The sequence below is a fragment of the Cetorhinus maximus genome, chromosome 25 (assembly GCF_964194155.1).
Source record: "Cetorhinus maximus chromosome 25, sCetMax3.hap1.1, whole genome shotgun sequence".
Classification (NCBI taxonomy): domain Eukaryota; kingdom Metazoa; phylum Chordata; class Chondrichthyes; order Lamniformes; family Cetorhinidae; genus Cetorhinus; species Cetorhinus maximus.
In genome coordinates, this window is record NC_135903.1 from 2618954 (window position 1) to 2643061 (window position 24108).

Genomic DNA, 24108 nt, shown 5'->3' on the forward strand with positions numbered 1-24108 from the left:
AGTCATACTGAATCACAACAAGCCATTATAGCTGAAGCAAGAAAATGTTCTACCTGAACAACAACTACAATCATAAAAAAATGGAGAAATATAGGAAACTGTCACACCTATTCACTTTGGTTAAAATAAGTACCCTTAATGTGCTTGGATGTGGTCACACTTATCTACACACTACCATCTATTTTAACTTTTACTGTAATTCAGTTAAAACTTTTCACGTCTCACAATCTGGTTCACATTTTGTTTCTTTCTAATTCTCCTCTGACTCAGTAGTGGGCTTTTTTTTTGGGTAAAAACCAGAAAAAAGGGTCTTCACTTCAACTGGCTTGGTCAGATCGACAATCCACCTCCCCTCGCCGTAGCAGCAAAGCAAACCTTCCGCTGTCTCCAGCTGATGCTCGGGTTTATTGCCGGCCTCCACCAGCTTTAAAATTTCGAGCAGGTCTAATCCCGTCTGAAGCGATATCACTCCGGGAGCGCAGGCCAAGGTGATGTGGGACCTGCTGCCAAACGGCAGGTCTGTCTTTTCCTCGCTGTCACTGCCATCTTCACACTGTTCCTTCCTTGGCCACAGTAGTTTCTGATCTGTGTCCAGTAGAACACGGGCTCCCACTGTTCTGGGTGTGACAAACAGCGCTGTCACGTTCAGTGTGAAGGCCTTCCCGTAATTTTCTGCAACAGCCTAAATGGGGGAAACATAAAAAGAGTGCAGCACTAGTTACTGATCAAGATCACACAGCAGAAAGTAAATGGTTCTCTTAAGTCGAACACTAGGGTTTGGTTGTGGTTGAGTTGGTAGCACACTAGCCTCTGAATTACAAGATTCCAGGTTCAAGTCCCACTCCAGGGATAGAGAACAAAAATAGAGACTAACGCCCCAATGCAGTATGGAGGGAGCACTGCACTTTTGGAGGTGCTGTCCTTAAAGCAAAGCTCTATCTGCCTACTTGGGTGGATGTAAAAGATCCCGTGATACTACTTTGAAGAAGAGCAGCGGAGTTATCCCTGGTGTCCTGGCCAATATTTATCCAACAATCACATCACAAAAAGAGAATATCTAGTCATTACCACATGGCTGTTTGTGGGAGCTTGCTGTGCACAAACTGGCTGCTCTGCTGTGTTATCTACATTGCACTTCAAAAAATACTTCACTGGCTGTCAAGTGCTTTGAGATGTCTGGTGGTCATGAAAATCGCTGTATAAATGCAAGTATTTCTTTTTAGTTACCCCAGGCAAATAGATGGTAAAAATATAGATACTTTTTTCATAGATTACAAACATAATAGATTACTGGACGTGCCTGTGTTTATGCTCCACACAAGTCTCGTCCCACCCCTCTTCATCTAACCTCATAAACTTAACCGTTTACTCCTTTCCTCCTTCACTCTGTCTCTTTCACTTCCCCTTAAATGCAACAGACATGAGGAGAGAGAAAAACAAGTGCATTCTCGTGTCTGGGCACACCAAATACCTTGCAGTCCCAATCAGAACCAGATGGTGGCAGTGCTGAACGAATTGCCATTTTGCACTTCACTGCAGCTTAAACAGCTCTGCTCTTGTATTCCCAGGCTAAAATCTTTCAAAACAAGTTTTCAAATAAGAAAACGATATGCTCACAGAATGAGTTGTATTCCAACCTGAAGAATGGGAAGCACCCAACTTGGCACAGTTGGAGTTAGACCAACATTCAAGGCAACACTCGGGGACAGTTCCATTGTTAGGGCACTGACCAGTTTACACTGATACACAGATCATATGTGGTTAAATTTATGGGGTTAGATGAAGAGGCCTGGGAGGTAGCCTGTGTGGAGCCTGGGTTGTTGACTCCTGGAAGAGAGCTTAAACCCAGGCCCTGTCTGCCTCTTCAGACGGACATAAAAAAACAAATCCACCCGTGCCATTCAAAGAGTAGAGTGTTTACCTGGTGACTTGGTCAACATTCAGCCCTCAAGCAACACACCACCAAAAATAAGATTGACTGACCGTTCATCTCATTTTTAATTACACAGCGTCCCAACTGGACACTGACTGGTTAGTTCAGCCACTAAAATGGATGACCATCCAGTCAGTTCCTTGAGTAACGATGATCAAATTTCCTTAAAGAACAGTTCTCACAAGAATTTTCCAATCATAGAATGATAGAGGCCATTTGACCCATCGTGCTTGTGCCAGCTTTTTAGTAGAGCTACGCAATTAATCCCAGCCCCCCCTGCTCTTTCCCCATAGCCCTGCAAATAGTTTCCAAATGACTTAGGTCCATGTCGCACAAAACTGTCCCTCATTTGGCACAAGTTGGTAGCCTTTCCTCATAACCAGACAGAGAAGTGGAAGCCTGGTGAGCTTCTGAAGTTTGGCGGAAAGCTTTAAGAAGCGTTAGTTTTGAAATTACAGCTTAATATTGTACAGCATTTCACTGGCCGATATTGTGATGAAGATGCTAATTGGTCTCCCTGAGAGAGAAGTTCGTGCTGGTGTTAAAATCATAAACAGAAGTGGCTCCTGCTATAGTATAAGGGTCTGACACATATAGGGTTAATGGGGGACTGAGAAGCTGAGTACGGTACCGCCCCCACAGTGATGTAAGAAGACACATGACCCAGACCGAGGGTCAGTCTGGTGTTGTGCAGAGACTTGTAAAGGCCTAGGCATGGAGACAGCTCCTTGCCTGGATGCTTTACTGTATATCTGTATATAGTTACAAGTAGTTAATAAAAACTTGCTGTTAACCTAATGAAGACTAGGAAGACTTCTTTAAGAGACACCATTCTGTAACCAACTCCTGCAAATGTTATAAATCCATTAGCATCACCTTAGCTTATTTCCAAATAATGGTGAATGACAAAGATTCTCTGCCAACCAATTACCAACCTTACTGGAAGCGTACGATGCACAGTTTGGGACTGTTCCATAGTCACAGAATTTTGTTGTACAATGCAGCACACTTGGCCTCTTCTGGAAATATTCCTGGAGGTTGAATTCCTCTTCTGAATGCCATTGCACATCTGTAATGAACAAAGTTACCTTTACTGCACTGCTCAGCTTCTCTATTCTGCAGCAACTCATCACACCAGCATCCATTCTCTGTGTGTCAATGGTCAGTCCCTTTGTTCAACAAGGAGCATGGGAGAGGAATTTTACATAAACTCGCTCCTGTTCATACCCAAAGTGGTGGACATGGTACTATTTCAAGGGAGTGCAGGGCAGTTCTCCTGGGTTCCAGGTCAAATAAACGTCACTAAAAGAATTGATCTGGTCACTATCCCATCCATGGGCCCTGCAGTGTGCAAACTGGGTGCTGTGTTTCCTGTATTACAATGCTACCAAGCACTCTGGGACATCCTGAGGGTGTGAAAGGCACTATATAAATGCAGGTTTTTCTTTTATGAATAGACAAAGAGATGTGCTGAATGAACTGGATCGCCACTCTACAATTGGTCTTTATGTCCCTTGACTGAGAAGTAGAATAATCGGTAATATTCCTACTCTCGGTCACTATCCAGGAACCTCTGATCACATAGAAGTTGAAAGGACAGAAATATGCCACTCCACCCCCTCTTTATCTAACTAGGGTTGCAGATAGGGCTTTAAACTGAGAAAGTGAGCTGGTGGGGTTGCATGTGAGGGTATATTTAAAAATCTAAAGAGAAATCCCAATGCACCAGAGTAGCGATGATAAAGATAAGCAGAGCATGACAGGAAAGGCCAGAGAGACTAACAGTAATAATGCAAATAAAGTCCAAGCAGGAATAATGGTTAAAAAAATTAAAATTACACCTATTTATCTGAAAATACAAAGCATCTGTAACAAGGAAGATGAACTCATGTCATAAATTCTGACTTGGAAATATATCGGCCATTCCTTCACTGTCGCTGGGTCAAAATCCTGGAACTCCCTCCCTAACAGCACCGTGGGTGTACCTACACCACATGGGCTGCAGAGGTTCAAGAAGGCAGCTCACCACCACCTTCTCAAGGGCAATTAAGGATGGGCAATAAATGCTGGCCCAGCCAGCGAAGCCCACATCCCGTGAATGAATAAAAAAAAACCAAATTATAGATAAATGGATTTGATCTAATAATTACCTCAACTACTCTCCTTCCACGTCTAACCACTCCCTGGGTAAAGAAATATCTCCCAAATTCCTTTTTGGATTTAACAGTGACTATCTTATATTTTTGACCTCTAGTTTTAGACTTCCCCAGATGTGGAAACCTCCTTTCTGCTGTGTGTATTTGGATGGTCAACTGAGGACTGCTGAGATGGTCTCCACAGTCAAACAGTTTACCAACTCAGGAAGAATGGCTACCACTGCAAAGTACCGAAGGGTTGTCGGCACCTCTAGAACATAACTCGCCACCTTTGGGAGAGGGGGAGGGAAGAAAATTAGAGTTACTAAGTTAAAATAGTGATTCTAATGCCAAGCAAAGGTTGGACATGGAATAATTAAACTTGGGAGTATTTAACCATCCAGGACTATGCCCTTAAGATGTGGCATTGCTCCCTCCAAAAACCCCACAGAGAAGATCATGTTACTTGTTCTGAACTCTTCTAAAAATTCGTCATTATTGCTGAGCAGATTCAGGAAATCCTCTGCTTTCTCGCGCATCTCCTTGGCACTCTTCCTCATCAAGAACCAGCCGAAGTAGTATGGCACAATCTGCTCCTGGAAACCCTGCTTTATGGTGTCCAGCTGCTTCACAGACAGTTTCCACTGGTTTTTTTTCGCAAGAATCTCGCAGTTGTTTTTCCACTCGGTCTGAGGGGTGACAATGAGGACAATGTAGTCATTGTCTCTGGCCAGATCGACGAGGTAGGCCAGACGCTTTGCATTGTGATGGTTGTCATCGACCACTATGACCTTTTTCACTTCCTTCAAGCCCTCTTGAATTTTCTCATCCACCTTGGCGTACCAACTGTCGCTGGATTCAGCCTCCTCCACCATGGGAGAAATCCCCAAAGGGTCAGCAAAAGCACAAGCAATGGATGCTTGGTATGTTTCTGAGATTTTCCTGCCAATGGTAGACTTGCCGCTCCCTGGGAGACCGCGTAGAATGAAGAAGGTGTGAGTTTCTTTAATTAGCTGGACGGTGTTGTCGTCTTTAAGGAATGGGAAATTACCACAATCAACCTGGGGTTTGGGCTTAGAATGTTTCTCCCCCATCGTAATTAAATTCTTAACCTAAAAAACAAAGAGAAACAAAGTGAGAATGGCAAAAAACAATGTTTCTAAGGAAATGAGGTTTCAGCAGTGACCTCTCATGTAAATGCCACCAGAGGCTGGGCTTTAGATTCGGTTCCTCAATAAAAGAAAAGAAAGACTTGCATTTATATAGCAACTTTCATGACCACCAGATGCCTCAAAGCGCTTTACAGCCAATCAAATACTTTTGAGGTATAGCCACCGTTGTAATGTAGGAAACATGACAGTCAATTTGCACACAGCAAGCTCCCACAGGCAGCAATACGAGATTACCCAGATAATCTGTTGTTATGATGTTGATTGAGGGATAAATATTGGCCAGGACACCAGGATAACACCTCTCTTCTTCAAAATAGTACCATGGGATCTTTTACATCCATCCAAGCAGGGAGGTGGGGCCTCGGTTTAACATCTCACCTGAGGGAGTGTCAGCCTTGGTTTTTGTGCTCAGGCCCTAGATTGGGACTGGAACCCAGAACCTTGCAATTAGAGGCAGGCGTTCCATCAGCTGATCCACAGCTAACACCCTGACATAGCAGGGTAACTACACCTGGAGTACTGTGTGCAGCTTTAGTCTCCATATTAAAGTAAGGATATTCTTGCATTACAGGCATTGCAGCAAGGTCACCACACTGGTCCCTGGGATGAAAGGGTTGTCATATGATGACAGGCTGAGTAAATTGGGTCTAAATTCTCTACAGTTCAGAGGAATGAGAAATGATCTCTTTGAAACACAAGATTTTGAAGGGGCTTGACAGGGTAGACACTGAGAGGTTAGTTCCCCTGGCTGGGGAATCTAGAACAGGGGGCCACAGCCTCAGGAGAAGGGGACGGTCGCTTAGGACTGAGATGAGGAGAAATTTCTTCATTCACAGGGTTGTGAATCTTTGGAATTCTCCACCCCAGAGGGTTGTGGATGCTCCCTTGTTAAATATATTTAAGGCTGGGACAGGCAGATTTTTGGTCTCTCAGGGAATCAAGGGATATGGGGAGCGGACAGAAGTGAAGTTGAAGCCCAAGATCAGCCATGATCATAATGAATGGCAGAGCAGACTCATGGGGCCATATAGTCTACTCCTGCTCCTACTTCTCCAGTTCTTATGTTCTTAGCTTCATAAGCCTGAAGTCCAGTCTCCTGTGGATGATGAATGTAGTATCTGATGTGGTATTGATGCAGAAAGGCCAATATCGATTGCGGCTAGGAGTGGATTTGCCTAATTGCAAAGGACTCCTGACCTAGGCTGGGAGAAAATTGGCTAGGTATGAGGAAAGACTTCTTCACACAGCCAATGGTCAGGTTCTGGAATGCACTGCTTGGGATCATCATGGCTTTCAAAAGGGAATTGGATTATTATCTGAAGAGAAAAAAATGGGAGGTTGCTACAGGGAAAAGGCGGGATATTGGGACTAGCTGAATTTTCTTGCAGAAAGTCAGCATGGACACGATGGATCGAATGGCCTCCTTCTGTGCTGTGGCCATTCGATGATTCTGTCCTCAAATCAGTGCTGGTTGGGCCTGTTGAAAAGTTGGTGAATAGCAGAAATCAGAGAAGGTTACACCATCTCAGGGCAGCTAAGGGTGGGTAACAGTTGCTGCCCATATCCCAAAAACCGGTCAACAACAGGTGAGGACAAAACAGGCTCTGCCACAAGACCCAACTTGCCCAGTCTCATGAGGGCTGGTGTTTTGGAACAAAGTGAAGCTGGGAATCTGTGCAATTACGTCATAATTCCCTAGCGCAAAATCACACCTTCAGGGGAGGGAGTCGGGTGGGTGGAGGGTGAGGAGATAAAATGAGGAGGTTTAATAGCTAAAGATGCTTGACCTTTACACAACAGAATTCAATGGTGCAAATTTATCATAGAATCTTACGGCACAGGAGGCCATTCGGCCCATCGTGCCGGTGCCGGGTCTATGAAAGTTAGCTATCCAATTTGACCCACTCCCCTGCTCTTTCCTCACAGGACTGTAATTTTTCATTTTGAGTAGGTATCTAATACCCTTTTTAAAGTTACCATTGAATCTGCTTCCTTTCCAAATCATTAGTAACACTGTGTAAAAGAAAGATACAACTGAGTGGTTTGCTTCACCATTTCAGAGGGCATTTTGAAAGTCAACCACATTGCTGTGGGTCTGGAGTCATGTGTAGGCCAGACCGGGTAAGGACGGCAGATTTCCTTCCCTGAAGGATATTAGTGAACCAGATGGGTTTGTACAACAATGGTTTCATGGTCACCATTACTGAGACTAGCTTTTAACTCCAGATTTTTATTAATTCAATTTAAATTCCTCCCTAACAGCACTGTGGGTGTACCTACACCACATGGACTGCAGCGGTTCAAGAAGGCAGCTCACCACCACCTTCTCAAGGGGCAACCAGGGATGGGCAACAAATTCTAGCCAGCGACGCCCACATCCCATAAAAGAATAAAATAAAATGTATAAGTAAAATCTAGACTTAAAATTAAAGCTGAACATTACACAGGACCTTGAGATCAAGGTTTTTATAAACATGTGAACAATGATGGACAGGCAAAGCCTTCTGGTTGATTCTGCCTGTCGCACACCATTCTAATACATTACTATGAGAATATATACATTCTCAGCCCCACCCAAAACCATGTGATCCCCACTGAGGGGGGTGGGGGGGGGGAAAACAGATAAAATCCCAAGACAAAAAATCTGGGAACTATTTTTCCAAACAATCTGTGCAGCCAAAACTGTTCCAGGAGGTCATTTGGCCTAAATTCCCTGCACTGCTCACCCCACTTCAGATGGGAACAAATGCAGCTCTCATTGGGAGGAATTCAGCGAATTGGTATCAGCCACGTGAGACAGGCTCACCCTTCTCTGGGAAAAGAGCCCACGGGGGTGGCAGGAGTGGAGACGATTATTGGTTTCAAAAGGAAATTGGATGGACACATGGGGGAAATAAACTTGCAGGGTTACGGGGAGAGATCAAGGGAATGGGACTAAGTGGATCACTCTACAGAGGGTCAACACGGAGCAGAGTTTTACGCCAGTGGGATTTTAATGGTCCCGCCGAAGTCAATGGAGTTTTGAACTGCTCACCGCCTTTTACAGCCCCACCCCCTGCCGGGACAGGGCCATAAAATTCCGCCCATGGACTCAATGGGCCAAATGGCCTCCTTCTGGGTGGTAATGACGTTCCTATGACATCTAACCTAGATCTGGCTTTGTACAGCTTCAAGTTGTGGCCCCTGGTCCTCCCTCGACTAGTTAATCGGAACAAACTGTCGAGTGGAACACAATCTATTCTAGAAACAGTAACAACAACATTGACAACTTATAATGCGTCTTTAACGTAATGAAACATTCCAAGGTGCTTCACAGGAACATTATAAAACAAAATGAGACACCGAGTCACAAGAGGAGGCAGTAAGTCAGGTGACCAAAAGCTTGGTCAAAGAGGAGGGTTTTAAGAAGCGTCTTATAGGAGGAAAGTGAGAGAGGGAAGTAGAGAGGGGTGGGACGTTTTTAAAATATAAACAAAATGCCAACGCGCTGAATGATCTGAAACAGATGAGTGCACAACAGTGCCCTTCAAGCAGGTGCTGCAAACTGTTTTTTTGAAGACTGCACACAGAGGTTTCCTGTTTGTGAGACCGACAGTGGAAATGGTTCAAATGTGAAAAGCAACCAGGTTAATATCCACACCCCTGCTATTCTCTCAAGAAATAGAAAACTGTGGCATATGAGAGCACAGTGAGTGAGTGACTCCTGGTCACAGGACAACCTTAACAAGGGAATAGCCATCAAGTAAACCCAGTCAACAGCCAGCGTCATAAACAGAGTTCGAGAAACAGAATACAGCAGACGCTGGAAATCTGAAATAAAAACAGAAAATGCAGCAAAAAAACTCAGCAGGTCTGGCAGCCTCTGTGCAGAAAGAGAAACAGAATTAACGTTTCAGGTCTGTGGCCTTTCATCAGAACTTCAAAGCTGTATTTCTCTCTCGCTACGTGGTTGCTGGGTTTTTCCAGCATTTTCTGTTTCTGTATCATAAACAGGAGGCTTGGTTCATGCTGGGACTCTTATGAGTTTGACGAGAGGTTTGTGGTGAGGCTGGATTGTTGGTGGGGGAATCACTATATGCAGCATAATAGAGTGGATTTGGGCAGTGGATGATGGAAACTAGCAAATAATCGAGAATTCACAAATCCTGGTTGAACGCAATCGCTAGTCAAGGTTCACACAGAACAATCAAACCACGTCACTGGGACTACTCAAGTGTTTCATTGTTTTGAAAAGAACAAAGATATAAAATGTACAAATGTTCAAAGCTCTTGGCAACCCCCTTGATAATAAAGGCGGTGTGTCTGAATTGAACCGAATTAAATGGTGTGTCTGAATTGAACCGCATCTTGGGTCAAGTTGACTGATGCCACATTGGCACCAACAAGCCATAACAAACCTTCTACAAGCCTGAAAAATTCAGACGAACATTTGGGAATAGCTGGAGGGTGAATCGTGGAAATTTCGCAAATGCAGCACAGAGAATTACATTTATGTTCTGCTATTAACTGAAAATGAATTACTCAAAAACAGTAATCATTTTTCTGACCAGATCTACTCTGAAGCTCCAGTTTATAATTCAGACTTGTGTCTCACCGAATATGAAGTCTGTAATTTTCCAACACTTGCCTTTCTGGACAGTTATGGCTGTTCCTATTTCGCTCTTAACCATTTATAACGCACACTCAGTTCTGCCCAACTCAGGCTCGACGTGCTCTGGGGTACATTGATGGACGAGATGTTATGGAAAGCCAGTGGCATGGCATAAGAACTGAATTTCTTCACTGGCCCAATTACTCATCCAGCTGCCATCTCAGCCCACTCACCTTGGCCACTCTCCTGGATTCAGTTTTTTGACATTTATTTCTCATTTCGGTTTCTCCCTTCTCTGCCCTGCAACAACCACCTAGGGGACTTTTAAATGTTTAATTCTGGCTTCCAACATGAGTTGTGTTCAACGCCCCAAGATTAGAAGAAAACAAATAAAACGACACTTACACTGAGCTGACTGGCTTCACAGTTGTTGTAGAATGGCCAAGTTGTACTATTAGTGATAGAGTTGATCTGCAGACACTTCCTGGGTAGAAGCTTTAAGTTTATTTACAGTATATTCAGCAGCAACTATATGTGTGCTTTCAACTCCAACTCTAACTCTACACTGACTGATGAGGTAGCCTGTGCTACTCTCCTATTGGCTACTACAGATCATGTGATCTCTCCTAACAAGTATTATTCTCAAAGGTACATTACACACTAAATAAAACCATAACTACTACATTCCTCCCCCTTTAACTCAGCTATACATATTATATTTACAAGTACATATTTTTCAAGACAGCATAATATTTACACTGGGTAAGGAATTTACAAGTTCAGTCTTTCAGGTGGTTTCCTGGTACGTGTGGAACGTCGCAGATCCACAACTTCAGATACTTTGTCAGGAACCTCCTTTTCCGGAGTTGCCTGAACATCAGGTGCTTCGGTGGGGACTTGCAAATCTGTATCCTCAACTCTTACTGGAACATCAGACATGTCTGTGCTGGGTTGAGTATCCTCAACAGGAAACCCAGGCCTGGTCATGGTCACTGGTGGAACCATATTTTAGTGATTTGTCTCTCTCTTCCTTAAATGGTCCACATGTTTGTTTGTGGATGATCCGGCCTTCCACCTCCACGTGGTAAGACAGAGGCCCAGTCTTATTTCACCCAATAACCACTTTGGTCCTTCCCTGAAGTTTTTCACATATAGCCAGCCCTCTCAAGGTGAACTTCCTCTCGCGACTATGCCAGTCATGTCTAGTTTTCCGGCTTCCCTGACTCCTTTCCACCTTCCCCTCTAAATTCGGCATTATTAAGCTCAATCTCATCCTGAGATGGAGTTTCAACAATAACTCCGCAGGTCTGATACCTGTTGTTGTGTGAGGGTTGTCCTGTAATGAAAAAGAAAGCTTGCTAGCTTGGTTGCCAAGGGGTTGCCAGTTAGCTCTTTCTTGCCTGTCTTGAACATTTGAACCACCCTTTCGGCCAGTCCGTTTGAGGAAGGGTGGTACGGTGCAGTTTCTACACGATACTGTTGAGGCTGATAAACTGTTGAAACTCAGCACTTGTAAATGCCGTGCCATTATCGGAAACGGCTACTTCTGGTAGGCCGTGAATGGCAAATCTCTGACGTAGTTTCTCAATTGTAGTGGCCGATGTTGGTGACTTCATCTCATATATGTCCAACCATTTTGAAAGGGCATTGGCAATGAGCAGAAACATTATTCCCAGGAAAGGTCCAACGTAGGCAATGTGTAACCACACCCAGGGTCTACCTAGCCACTCCCATGGGTGTAATGGAGCTGTCACCGGCAACTTTTGCAGTGCTGACATTGCACACAGTGCTTTACTATACTCCCTATTTAGCCATCTAACCCTGGCCACCATTGATAGCTGCGTGCTATGGTCTTCATTCAGGAAATCCCTGGATGGGTACAGTGTAGTTCAATTAAAAGCGGCTCCTTTCCCTTTTGAGGAACTATGATTTGTGCTCCCCATAACAAGATGCCATCCTGGTTGGTTATTTCATGTCTCCTGTTGAAGTGCGGTTTCATTTCATCAGATACAGGCTCCTGTGACCAACCATGAAGCACTTGTTCTAGTGCCTGAGATAGGACTGGGTCCCGACTTGTCCAGTATCTGATCTGTCGAGCACATACCGGTGAGGAATCCAAGAAATTTAACAGTGAAACAAGTTCCTGTGGAACTGGGACGTGCTCATCATTTTCTTGTAAAGGCAAACGATTAAGGGCATCAGCGTTTGCGATTTGATTGCCAGGCCTATGTATGAAAGTGTATTCGTATGCTGCCAGAATTAAGGCCCATCGTTGTATTCTTGCTGAGGCTATGGGTGGTATAGCCTTGTCCTCACTAAACAATCCTAGCAATGATTTGTGGTCTGAAACGATTATAAAATGGCAGCCATGTACGTACCAGTGATAGAAAATTAGATGAGGGATAGGAAACAGGTTAATGGGTATTATTCGGGCTGGAAGAAGGTTTGTAGTGGAGTTCCCCAGGGGTCAGTATTGGGACCCTTGCTCTTCCTGATATATATAAATGATCTAGATCTTGGTGTGCAGGGGACAATTTCAAAGTTTGCAGACAACACAAAACTTGGGAGAATTGTAAATTGTGAGGAGGACAGTGTAACATTGACATTGGCAAGGACATTGACACATTGGTGGAGTGAGCAGATAGGTGGCAGATGAAGTTCAATGCGGAGAAGTGTGAGGTGATACATTTTGGTATGGAGAATATGGAGAGACAGTATAAAATAAAGGATACTATTCTAAAGGGTGTGCAGGAGCAGAGAGACCTGGGTGTATATATACATAAGTTATTAAAGGTGGCAGGACAGGTAGTGAGAGCTGTTTCTAAAGCAAACAGTATTCCAGGCTTCATTAATAGGGGCATAGAGTACAAGAGCAGGAAGGTTATGATGAACTTATATAAGACACTGATTAGACCTCAGCTGGAGTATTGTGTACAGTTCTGGGCGCCACACTATAGGAAGGATGTGAACACACTGGAGAGAGTGCAGGAGAGGTTTGTGAAAATGGCTCCAGGGATGAGACACTTCAGTTATGAGGAAATATTGGAGAAGTTGGGGCTGTTTTCCTTGGAGAGGAGAAGGTTAAGAGGAGACTCGATAGAAGTTTTCAAAATAATGAGGGGCCTGGGCAGAGTAGATGGGGAGAAACTGTTCCTGCTCATAAATGGATCAAGAACCAGGGGACACAGTTGTAAAGTATTTTGCAAAAGAAGCAAATGCGAGGTGAGAAAAAACTTTTTCACACAGTGAGTAGTTAGGGTTTGGAATGCACTGCCTGGAAGTGTGGTGGAGGCAGGTTCAATTGAGGCATTCAAGTGGGCATTGGATGATTATCTAAACAGAAACAATGTGCAGGGTTACGGGGAAAAGGCAGGAGATTGGTAATAAGTTAAAATGCTCAGAGAGCTGGTTCAGACACAATGGGTCAAATGGCCTCCTTCTACACTGTAACAATTCTGAGATATTTCTTGGCACCAAAGGTGATGGACAGGCCCTTCTTTTTCTATCTGCGAGTATCTCTTTTCCACTGTGGTGAGCATTCTTGATACGTAACCTATTGGCTGTCCCGTGCCATCATCCATCCGATGAGAGAGCACTGCTCCCACTCTGTGGGGAGATGCGTCACATGTCAGCACCAATTCTTTCATCTGGTCACGATGCACATAATGGACGAGTGCAACAACTGTTTCACCTTTATGAAAGCTTCTTTTTGGGCTGCCTCCCAAGACTAACGTTGGTTCTTTTTGAGTAGAGAATGCAGGGGGGGGGCGGGGGCAGCACTGTAGACAAATTGGGTAAGAACCACCCATGATAGTTGATCATTCCTAGGAATGATTTGAACTCTGAGGCGTTCTTTGGTGCAGGTACCTCTTATGGCTCTCACTTACTCCTCAACCGATGGAGGCCCTGTGAATCTACCCGGTGACCCAAATGGATTAGCTCCCTTGCTTGGAATGTGCACTGTTCTTTTTTTAAATGCACTCCAGCTTCAAGAAACGTTTTAAGACTTCTTCTAAGTTTGCCAAATGAATCCTGTCACCGATATATCAGGTAAATAGACTCCAACCTGGGGCAGTCCCTGCAGTGAGCTTTCTATTGTTCTCTGAAAGATGGCACAAGATGAGGAAACACCGAAAGGTAAGTGTATATATTGGTACAATCCTTTATGGGTATCAACTGTGACAAATTCCCAGGAGGCATTATCCAACTCTAGCTGTTGATAAGCACGACTCATGTCAAGCTTTGTGTACATTGTTCCTCCTGCCAGCTTGGCATACAGGTCTTCGATTTTTGGAATGGGGCGCCTGACTAGCTTAGCTGCCTTATTAACTTGTCAGTTTGTAATCTCCACAAATTTGGACGCTTCGGTCAGGTTTAAGGATGGGGACTATGGGTGCCGCCCATTCTGAGAACTGAACAGGTTATACAGCGTCCAGTTTCTCTAGTCTGTTCAGCTCAGTGTCAACTTTTTCTCGCAGGGCATATGGCACTGGTCTCACCTTCATCAAGTGAGGGGTTGCTTCCAGATCCACATGAATCTTGGCCTCTAGGCCCTGGATTTTCCCCAGTTTGTCCTTGAAGATGGTGGCCTACTTTCAAAGTAGCTCTGGTAGCCCACTTGCTCTCAACTGGAAAATTCCAGCCCATTCTAACTTAATCTCCTTTAACCAATTTCACCCCAGGAGGCTTGGCCCTTCACCTACTACCACCATCAAGGAGAGCTTTGCTGATCGGCTTCCATAATGGACAGTTACTCTGCTTATGCCTTTTACTTGAATATCTTCACCTGTATATGTTTTGAGCTTGGCAGCTGTTTCTTCTAAACTTAATTGATGTTCCCCATTATTCAAATATCTGAAGGTATGTTCCCCAATTACTGTAGTGGAAGTTCCCGTGTCCACTTCCATTCTAACAGGTTTGCCAGTTACTTTCACTGTGACAAATATTGGTTCTGTCTTTCCAACTTTCAGATTAAATAACGAGTAAATGTCTGAATTTGTTGTTCAGGCTCTTCTACATTGTAGATTTCATTGGGCTTCTTCTTTTGTTTACATGCCTGCTTGAATCTTTCCTTGCACTGCCTCATCATGTATCCATTTCTGTGTCAATAGTAGCATTCGATTTTTTTAAACTGCCAATTGCTAAAAGACTGATTGTTTCCACCTCTATTAAAATTATTCTTCAATTTCACTGCTAAGTTATTTTTCTTTATTCTTCAGCTAGCAGAGGCTGTTTCCCGCTTCTTGGCAGAGTCTTGCTTTTTCGCGCCACTTTCAGCCGAGGTTTCCCACCCGATGTGGCGGACGGAGCCATTTTGCACATCCTGTACGGCTTTTGAATCTCTTACTGCGCTTTCCATGGCCAGCGCTATCTCTAGCCCTTTCTTAAAATCCAGATTCACTTCGGACAATAATCTTTTCTGAACAGTGTCCTCTTTAACACCACACACTAAACGATCTCTAAGCATGTCATTCAGAGTCGTACTGAACTCACAATGTCCTGTTAGCTGTTTTAAATTTGCCATTCAGCATGCAATTGTCTCACCCGGGGCTCTGTTTCGTGAATTAAACCTGAACCTCTGCATCATGGCTGAGGGCTTGGGTTAAAAGTGACCCTTCACGAGGTCCAACAATTCATTGAAATTTTTCGAGTCTGGGACACTGGGTGCCATCAAACTTCAAAACAGACTAGGTTTTGCTCCCACAAGTGCTCAAGAGGATCACTCGTCTCTTTCTTCCCCTGTAATCTCGTTTGCTTGAAAAAAGAACGTGAGGCATTCTATGTATTGTGACCAATCGTCTGTGGCTGGTTCAAAATGATAATTTCTCCCAAATTGTGGCATTTTGAGAGAGGATAACTTCTTCAATTCTAATGGAGCTTGCTACTTATAATCACTGGGTGAGGTACAGTGCCGATTTCTTAACTTGGTTTCTTCTGCTCGATCCTGTTTTATCCTCATCTCCAGTTTGTTGTAGGGTGGCTGAGATGTACTATTAGTGATAGAGCTGATCTGCAGACAATTCTTGGGTAGAAGCTTTAAGTTTATTTACAGTATATTCAGCAGCAACTATACGTGTGCTTTCAACTCCAACTCTAACTCTACACTGACTGCTGAGGTAGCCCGCACTACTCTCCTATTGGTTACTGCAGATCATGTGATCTCTCCTAATAAATATTATTCTTAAAGGTACATTACCCACTAAATAAAACCATAATTACTATAATAGCATCAAATTTCGCAACAACTGCAACGGATGTGATGCTGAACTTTATAAAAGTCCTCAGACTGCCCTCCCAATTCAGTGATATGAATAATTAAACCAGCGCCTTTAACCAACAGACAGATCTTAACATGGATACAGAAAGCTCCGTCTGTCTATCTCGCCTCCAACAGGTCTACTCGAACTGAGACGTGCTTGAAATGTTGACATTTAAACTGTTTTAATCTCGCACCTGTACTTACGGCACCAACTGCCAGAGTGCTGCTTCACCCGAAGACCGTTTGCAGAACTCGAATGTGTTCAGCGCACGAACTGAGTCCACAGAGCAACGGCAGCACAGAACAGTGGTTCCACCCCGTCAGCGCAGCTTGGGTCTGTCCCTGTTGGTGAGCTCACTCGGTCACGGTTACTGATCTGAGATTTTCTAGGCCCGAGCGAGGAGAATTATATCATTTCAGAAATATGTGTCTTTCCCAAGATAATGTACAGAAACGATCCTAGCCACCTGAATTTATGTTTATGTCATCAGTTTGTTCACTTTTTTTCCTGGCGACAGATTCAAAGGGGAGTAAAAATGAACATTTGGTCTTTTAAAATCTCCCGGATTACTTTTAAAAGCCACCAGGAGATCGATGCTGATTCCAGGAGACTCCCAGCCATTCCTGGAGGGTTAGCAACCCTACCCTGTCCTTCTTGACAGATGTTTCAACAGAGGGATACTGATTGTTTTAATTCTCTGGCCCAACACTCCTGATATTTGAAACTGGAGTCTCTTGAATATATTTTTGGTCACAGGTTTACTTAACTCCAAAAAGTAAGGGACCTGAGAGAAATCACTCTGGAAGCAGTTCACTGTTAAACAAAGACCAGCCCACAGCCAATCTAGGTCTGTTTCACCAACAGGGGCGTTCCAGGTAGCACCACTTTCAAAAAACTGATCTGTATCAAATAAGTAAGACCTTTCAAGCCTGCAGTTTTCCCCTCTTCATGTTTAAGCAGGCTTCTCATGTCCGTATAGTTCAATATATGAACCCAAAGTATAATACGAACAGAATAACAGAACTAGTTCAGAAGAAGATTCACAGACCTGAAACTCTGTTTCTCGCTCTCTACACAGAGGCTGTCAGACCTGCTGAGCCTTTTCCAGCATTTTCTGGTTTTATTTCAGATTTCCAGCATCCTCTGTATTCTGCTTCTCGACTCCCGTTTATGCTGCTGGGCTGTTGACTGGGTTACAAGGGGCGGATTTACAATGAGACACACCGTGCTGTGGCACGGGACCCCCAAACAACGGGGGGGGTGGGGCGGCCAGAACGAATGAGCTTCAAAACTGAGTGTGCAACCTGGTGCTGTAACAGTCCCTCCCACCCAGGGGGACGTGAGGTGTAAGGCGAGAGCCTTTTCCTCGATGTTTCCTCTGGTTTTGCTGCAGTTGCTCCACTCTGAGGCTGATTTAATTTCATGTTCATTAGTCGTTTGGTAGTACAGGACTTGAATGCCTCTACCAATCAGAGTCCACTTGCCAACCAATCAGCACTCTCTTCTCACACAGTATAAAGTTGTTACTTCGCCTGACATTGGTATTCTTGTGATTGTCCTGATGAGTGCAAGATGAAAAGCTTCGACAAAATGTCTTTTTTCAGCAATATTCATGTTAATTGCTCAAGTTTCCCACAGTGCTAAGATTGTCAGATCGATAACCCTGCGGCCAAACTGAATTCAACCGCTTGCCTGAAAATCTGCAAACTGTCTGAGGCCCAGGTAACTGTACAATGACCCCACCACTTGGGTTTATATATGATAGGCTCAGTGGGGCACCTTGTGCACTCTACCCGCTAATCCCTCGTCCCTCACATTTAAACTAAATCATTGGTAATTGAAACTTGAGACAATATTTATCACTGCAGAGATGATATAGACAGATCCGGGCAATCTGTGTGCTGTACAAACCGATTTTCAAACAGACATGGAGCATTTATTAATAGTTGCAAATTAAATGTAAATTAAAAAGCAATGGTTTTAATGCACGGTGTTATGTTGGCAAATGTTTAACACATTTTAGCCCGTTCCACTAAAAGGAAAGCCATTCTTTGTAGCGTTCATGGGCAGTGTGTTTGGTGAAGAAAGCTGGGAAATTACAGTCCTGCTTCACTTCATATGTTGTGTTAGGAAACACGACCTAAAAAAAGTCACATGACTTTTACTACAATACCCAGAAAGCTACACAATTCACTGAACACACCAAAACCCACATCTGGAATTATCAATTGAAGACCTATCGATTCCTAATCAATCACTTCCTGGTGTCACATCCTCAGGAAGCAGTGATATGTTTCAAGAATGTTCATATAAACATGTAGAATTCCTGTCATCAGGCTGATGAATCATCCTCATCCAAGTTTTAGTTAATGTTATATCTGATGTCCTTCCCGCCCCTGTCTTGTTCTGGAGAGGCAGATTAGACAAAGCGAGGAATGTGAGCAGCCTCCAGTACATGTGAGTCTCATGTGACTGGAGCTCTTTTTGTTACTGTAAGAGCAAAGACATGCCTGGAGTCACAGGGTTGAACACGTAACCCTGTACACCCACATGTTCATTAAAAGCAGGCTAGTGTGGTGCAGTAAACTGGCTGATCACAGTCAGCACAGAGACAGAGTCAGACAGACATCCTCCCACATACACACACTCTCTGATACAGGGCGTGCCACTTGCTAACAAGCCTAGAGCAGACTGTGAGGGGCACATGGTGAGCCAACTCGCTTCACTCAACAATAACGAAGCCTGTCTGCTCCCCTCAGCCCATGATCGCCAATGCAAGTAGGGAGCTCACTCACTGGCTATTTGAATGAATAGCCAGGGCTACAGGTTAAAGGTGTCAGTGTGGCCCTGGTGCTAGCAGTCTGGCCTCTGGGTCAGATGGTTGTGAGTTCAAGTCCCACTCCTGTCCAGACACTCCAGGGAAGTGTTGTCCTGTCAAAGATGCCACCTTTGGACATAAAAGGTCTCATGAGGCTATGTTGAAGAAGAATAGGTGAGTTAACCTTGGTGTCCTGGCCAATATTTATCCCTCAGTCAACATCACACAAAACAGATTCTGGTCATTGTCACATTATTTGTGGGAGCTTACTGGGTGCAAATTGGCTGTGGCGTTTCCCACATCAAAAATATTTCATTTGCTGTATAGCTTTGGGACTTATGGTGGTCATGAAAGGCGCTATATAATTGCAACTCTTTAAATTTTGGTATGGCTATGAGGTGGTTTTAAAAGTGCCAGCCTACCATGCTGGAACAGGAGACACTGTAGTCCACACACATGCTTATGGCTAGCTCCTTACCTCAATAACACCAAGTTAGACTCAATGACAGGAAATAAATAGAGACAGATTCGCCTGGCACTGCTCTGGGCTACATCATATCAAATGGTTTCATAGTCACACCTTCAGAGTCACTCCTTGGCTCTCACTCCAGATAGCGTGTCCAGTGCACAGAGACACCAGGAATTGGATTGGAAAACGGGCCATGGGGGGATGTTGGAGGGAAGATACTGGGCAGTCCCAGAGCTTCACTCCGCGCATTCCCATTCTCTCCTCATAGTCAGCAAGCCTTGATGGGGAGAGGAGTTTCAGTAAAACCTCGGCCAGTTTGGTCAGAGGCTGAAACATTGATCTGGAGCCGAGTTTTAACTTGATTTAAATTTAAATGATTGTAACGCTGGCCGGCAGAAACCACAACAGCAGCTCATGCTCTTCCACTGAGCGACACTTATGAGATTTTCCAGTGAGTGATGAGATCTCAGTAAAGTGCAATGTTTCTCGGGTCTCCTGGGTAACAGATGTGCTGTCAGTGCTGCTTTGCCTCAGTAAAGGGTTCTTCAGCAGTTGGGTCCCTCTGCCATAAATGTCCAAAAGTCATATCCTTGTCGATGATATGAAAAATGTGGGAACTTTGAAAACCTTTCACTTGCTGTGTGCAAATTGGCTGCCACGTTTCCAACATTACAATAATGGACAGAAGGGAAGGATCATAAAAAACCCATAGAAAAGGCCGTCTGGCTGATGTGCTTCAAGAAACAGATGCACCTTTTGGACAGGCTCGTTGAAACACAGGCAGCTGAGAATCGGGAGCCAGCCCTGGAATTCCAAACAAAGGCCCCAGCAGGGGAGAAGTTACTGTCAGCATTGCAGGCTCTGAACCAGGAAAGGGGGCAGTTAGCGTGGGAACATAAGACCCAGCAGGAATATTTACAGTGTCAGGTCACCGAGGCCAAGAACAATGAGCTGGGGTTGCGGGAAAAGAATGCCCGCCTAGCAAGACAAGTAAGAGAGCAGGAGGAGAAAGTAAAAGGCTTATAGGCAGCTATAAGATACTGAGCGCACAGCGGTTTGAGGATGCAGACCACGGCCCCTGTCAGAAGCAGATAGTGAGTCTGAACCTTGCTCTAAGGACGGCAAAAGGCATGGTGTGCCTCATAAGCCCTAGTGCAGCCCAGGTTGACTTCACACGGAAGGGTTCTCAAAATTCCCACAGTTTTCATATCATCAACAAGGATATGACTTTTGGACTTATACCTGAAACCAGACAGAGAGGAAACAGAATACGCATTCTTCCCTTTAAAGCAATCAACCCAGAGAAAGACTTAAACTAAAGCCCATCAAAATCTTGCATAAATAATCACTACTAACTACTAAGGCAGGAAGGCAGCAATCAATGCAATTATGCAAACCCATCAATACTCCACATATACAATGGCTTTCAGTTCAAAACTAGTTACGGGGACAGGAAGACAATGATAAACATCATGTGAGCCCATTAAAAACAATGGAACAACAATCACCTGGGGAAGCCCACCAAAATCAAACAAAGAACTAACCTTGATTTGGATTGAGATAAGAAATTCGAAAAAAAGCAGTATCACTGGGCCAGGAGATCTGAAGTGAGCAGTTTTGGGCAGGGACACAGAAAGGTGCGCAGTTTGAAAGCTGACACAGGGCGGTGAGCAGTTGGGTAGGAAGGAGTGGCATCAGGAAGAGAATAACCCTTCCAGCACAAAGCTCAACTGTTATGGGTGTGGGAAGAGTGGACACTGGAGGAAGGAGTGTAAGATAAGGAGTGGAAAGATAACAAGGGAAAGAATTCCTCAACCCCAGCCCAAAAGGCAGAGACAGGAATCCCTCTCGCCACGGTCCAGTCATTTTTGGGCGCCATGAGAACCCCATTGACTGGCCCAGTGAGGGTAGCAGCCACCACCAGCGCGCTGACCCCATCAGCCCCATCTAACCCACAACCCTGACTAGAGCCAGCAGCAGTGGGGGAGGAAGGGGAGGTTTTCATCCATAAGGTGAAAGCCCATTCCTCGCAGAACCCCGGAGTGAGGGTAACCGGCAGGCCGATGTGTTAGCTAAGGAGGGGGCCCGCACAGGCGTTTTCTGGGACCCATATGGGTCCCGTCCTATAGCAGCAGTCACGGGTAGGAATGGGAACCAATGTAACTTGTTTAAATCCGAGAGAAGGGAACAGCCAATTGGGGCAAGTTCTGAGGATAAAAATCCTCAGCCTGCAGCAGAAGCAAACTCACAGACTGCACAAGCATGTGCAGTGGCTTGTTTTAAGGGAAGGGCCATCCCACACACCGTTTGGGACACTCCTCCCACTCATCTGGGACTCAGACGAGGTGGGACCTGAGGGCAGAGAGTTACCTGCCCCTGACACAGGTTTAGAAGTGGTACAGCCTGAGGACAGAAATCCCCAGCCAGCGGCAGGGGAGATTCCACAGGCCGCAAAAGAGGGGACAGTGGCTCGGGTTGAATATCCACCAGCCAGAAAACCCCCACCAGCCAGAGTCCCTAGAAGGTCTCCACGAATGCCACGGCCAAAGAAACCATGATCACCGGCTCCCCAGTTTAAAAGGGCAGCCCCTCAAGTCAGGGATCGATCTGAGGACAGAGGTCCCCAGGCAGCAGCCGCAGGCTGTGAGGGACCAAAGGTACAGGACAGGGCGGCCACACCGCAGGGGGCAGTGTGCTGTAGCCCGAACAGGGATTAACCTGGCCGCCCGGGGACGGGTGGTCGATGTACATAGCTTCTGTTATTTAATTTTGAGATTATTAAGTTTGGGTGTTTTAGTTAAATTTTAAATAAGGTGGTTGGTAGTTGAAGTATTATTGTTTAAGAGTGTTTGTATTGAGTCGAGGTCACAAGACTCGACTATGCTTTACCCAAGCCAGCGAGTCTGTTCAGGACCTGGATATTTGCTCTTATGTCTCCCGACAGAAAGGATTTCGATAGGATGGGGGGCAGACTCCTACTCGCCCTGATAGGAATGGCCACTGGGAGGCGAGGTGACCTGGAGGACTCCCCCATTTTTGGGTGCTCAGGGGAGAGAGCACCGGTTGTGACTGTGAGGGGCAGCGAAGGTAACGTGGAGGAGATCACTACCTATTCCCATGTGGGAAGATGGCCAGAGTGGCTGGGATCTAACTCCACCCGATACTCCAGTCAGACCGGGGTTCACCTACAGGGAGGCCTCCCTCCCCTGCCTCAGCAGACAGGCTGTGGCCACACGGGTCGGGGTCACTGAGGGGAAACACGTGTACCTGATCTGCAGAGGACAGATTCCCCTGGGAAGGTGGTGATGGCTCAGGAAGCTGAGCAGAGACATGGGGGTCGGTACATCTGACTGGGAGCGATTGGGGCACGACACCCATCGGACCATTACCGGGAACCGTGGGGGGGTGAGCGTGTGCTGGGACAAGTGGTGGAAATCGGAACAGGGAATCTGTGTCTGCATGTGGGGATCGCGGAAGACCTGCCCCACGGGCGTATCCATTATCTTTTCCGCAGCATGGCTGGATAATGGGAAGGGGGTGGAATGGGATTCCCACCTACACACTTGTATAACTCCATCCTCTCCAGCCTCAGTTAAGGCCACTGAACACGTGGCACGCGCCCAAAAGCCCCTGCCCACGGCCCCGACAGTGAGGACACATACGGAGAAGAGCCCTGCTACCACCAAGGGACCAGGGAATGGGCTGGTACTAGTGCCAACCGACAAGGTGCTATACCAGGGGGTACACTACGCGGTAACTTCCGTGATTCTAAACCTCACAGAGGTACACTTACCTGAGTGGTGCCCCAAGGAGACAGAACAGCTCTACCAGGCCCTGTTCAAGGAATTCTACGAGTTCGATTTTGCCAATGTAGACAAAACAGAACATACACTACTCACACTGAGTACTTTAGCAATGCGGGGAGACAAAGAAGGGGAAGCTGGAATGATGTTTTCACAGCTTATAATACAGGATCCTCTGTGATAAACAGTCTGGATGACATAGAATTACAGACACAAATAAACGGTTTAAAAACACAATTACGAAAAATCTTAACACAGTGATAGGCTCAGAGCTACCCAAGGACCAGGCCATGATGGTCCATTTAAAGGAGATTACTGCTGAGTTGGAAAGGCACGCCAAAACAGTGAATGCACTCATTCGAGAGGATAGGAATGTATCAGACCAGGCTGCACAGAACGAGGTGTGCGTGCTGTACGGGGCATGGTTCCTGGGCGAGGGCCACAGCAACCTGGAGGATTTGAAGCAAGGTTTAGTCCCCTCCTGGATCAGCAACAAGCACCTCGCAGCCCTCCACCCATTTGAGAATTCACTCAGCCCGTCTCAGTTCCGTCTAGCCTCTGAAGCCTACCCTGTCCCAGTAGATTGTGGGCGCTCCAACCACACCATCATGGGTATAGTAGTGAGGATGCCAGTCATGGGTGGGACAGCCCGGCCTGCACCGGTATATAGGGTGGAGAACATTGGAGTCATTCATGGGGATGCACACGTCCGTTTCGCAGCGGTCTCGCCTTACGTCATAAAATGGGAGCACATGATGACAGGTACAGACCTCTCTGGGTGCCAGAGCCGGGGTGCACACGTAGTCCTGTGTCCCCAGCACTTGAACACCTATTCCAGACCACAGTGCGGGTTTAAAACTGCTGGTGCACGGCCTATAAACTGTACCATGGAGGTATTGGCACAAGGCCATGTTCCCCCACAGGTAG

The 24108-nt window shown here is 45.5% G+C and overlaps 1 protein-coding gene across 3 annotated transcripts in view; it reads right to left on the reverse strand.

The window, feature by feature from the left end:
• The window catches only part of cnp (2'',3''-cyclic nucleotide 3'' phosphodiesterase), a 32279-nt gene continuing 8171 nt past the window's right edge, over nucleotides 1–24108 (reverse strand). For all 3 annotated transcript variants that reach the window (XM_078529271.1, XM_078529269.1, XM_078529270.1), the window contains exons 2-4: nucleotides 4535–5180; nucleotides 2869–3002; nucleotides 1–682 (exon numbers count right to left, since the gene is read on the reverse strand). In XM_078529271.1, the coding sequence (XP_078385397.1) occupies nucleotides 251–682; nucleotides 2869–3002; nucleotides 4535–5162 (1194 nt within the window). In that variant the 5' untranslated portion in view covers nucleotides 5163–5180 and the 3' untranslated portion in view covers nucleotides 1–250. The remainder of the gene's footprint in view (nucleotides 683–2868; nucleotides 3003–4534; nucleotides 5181–24108) is intronic.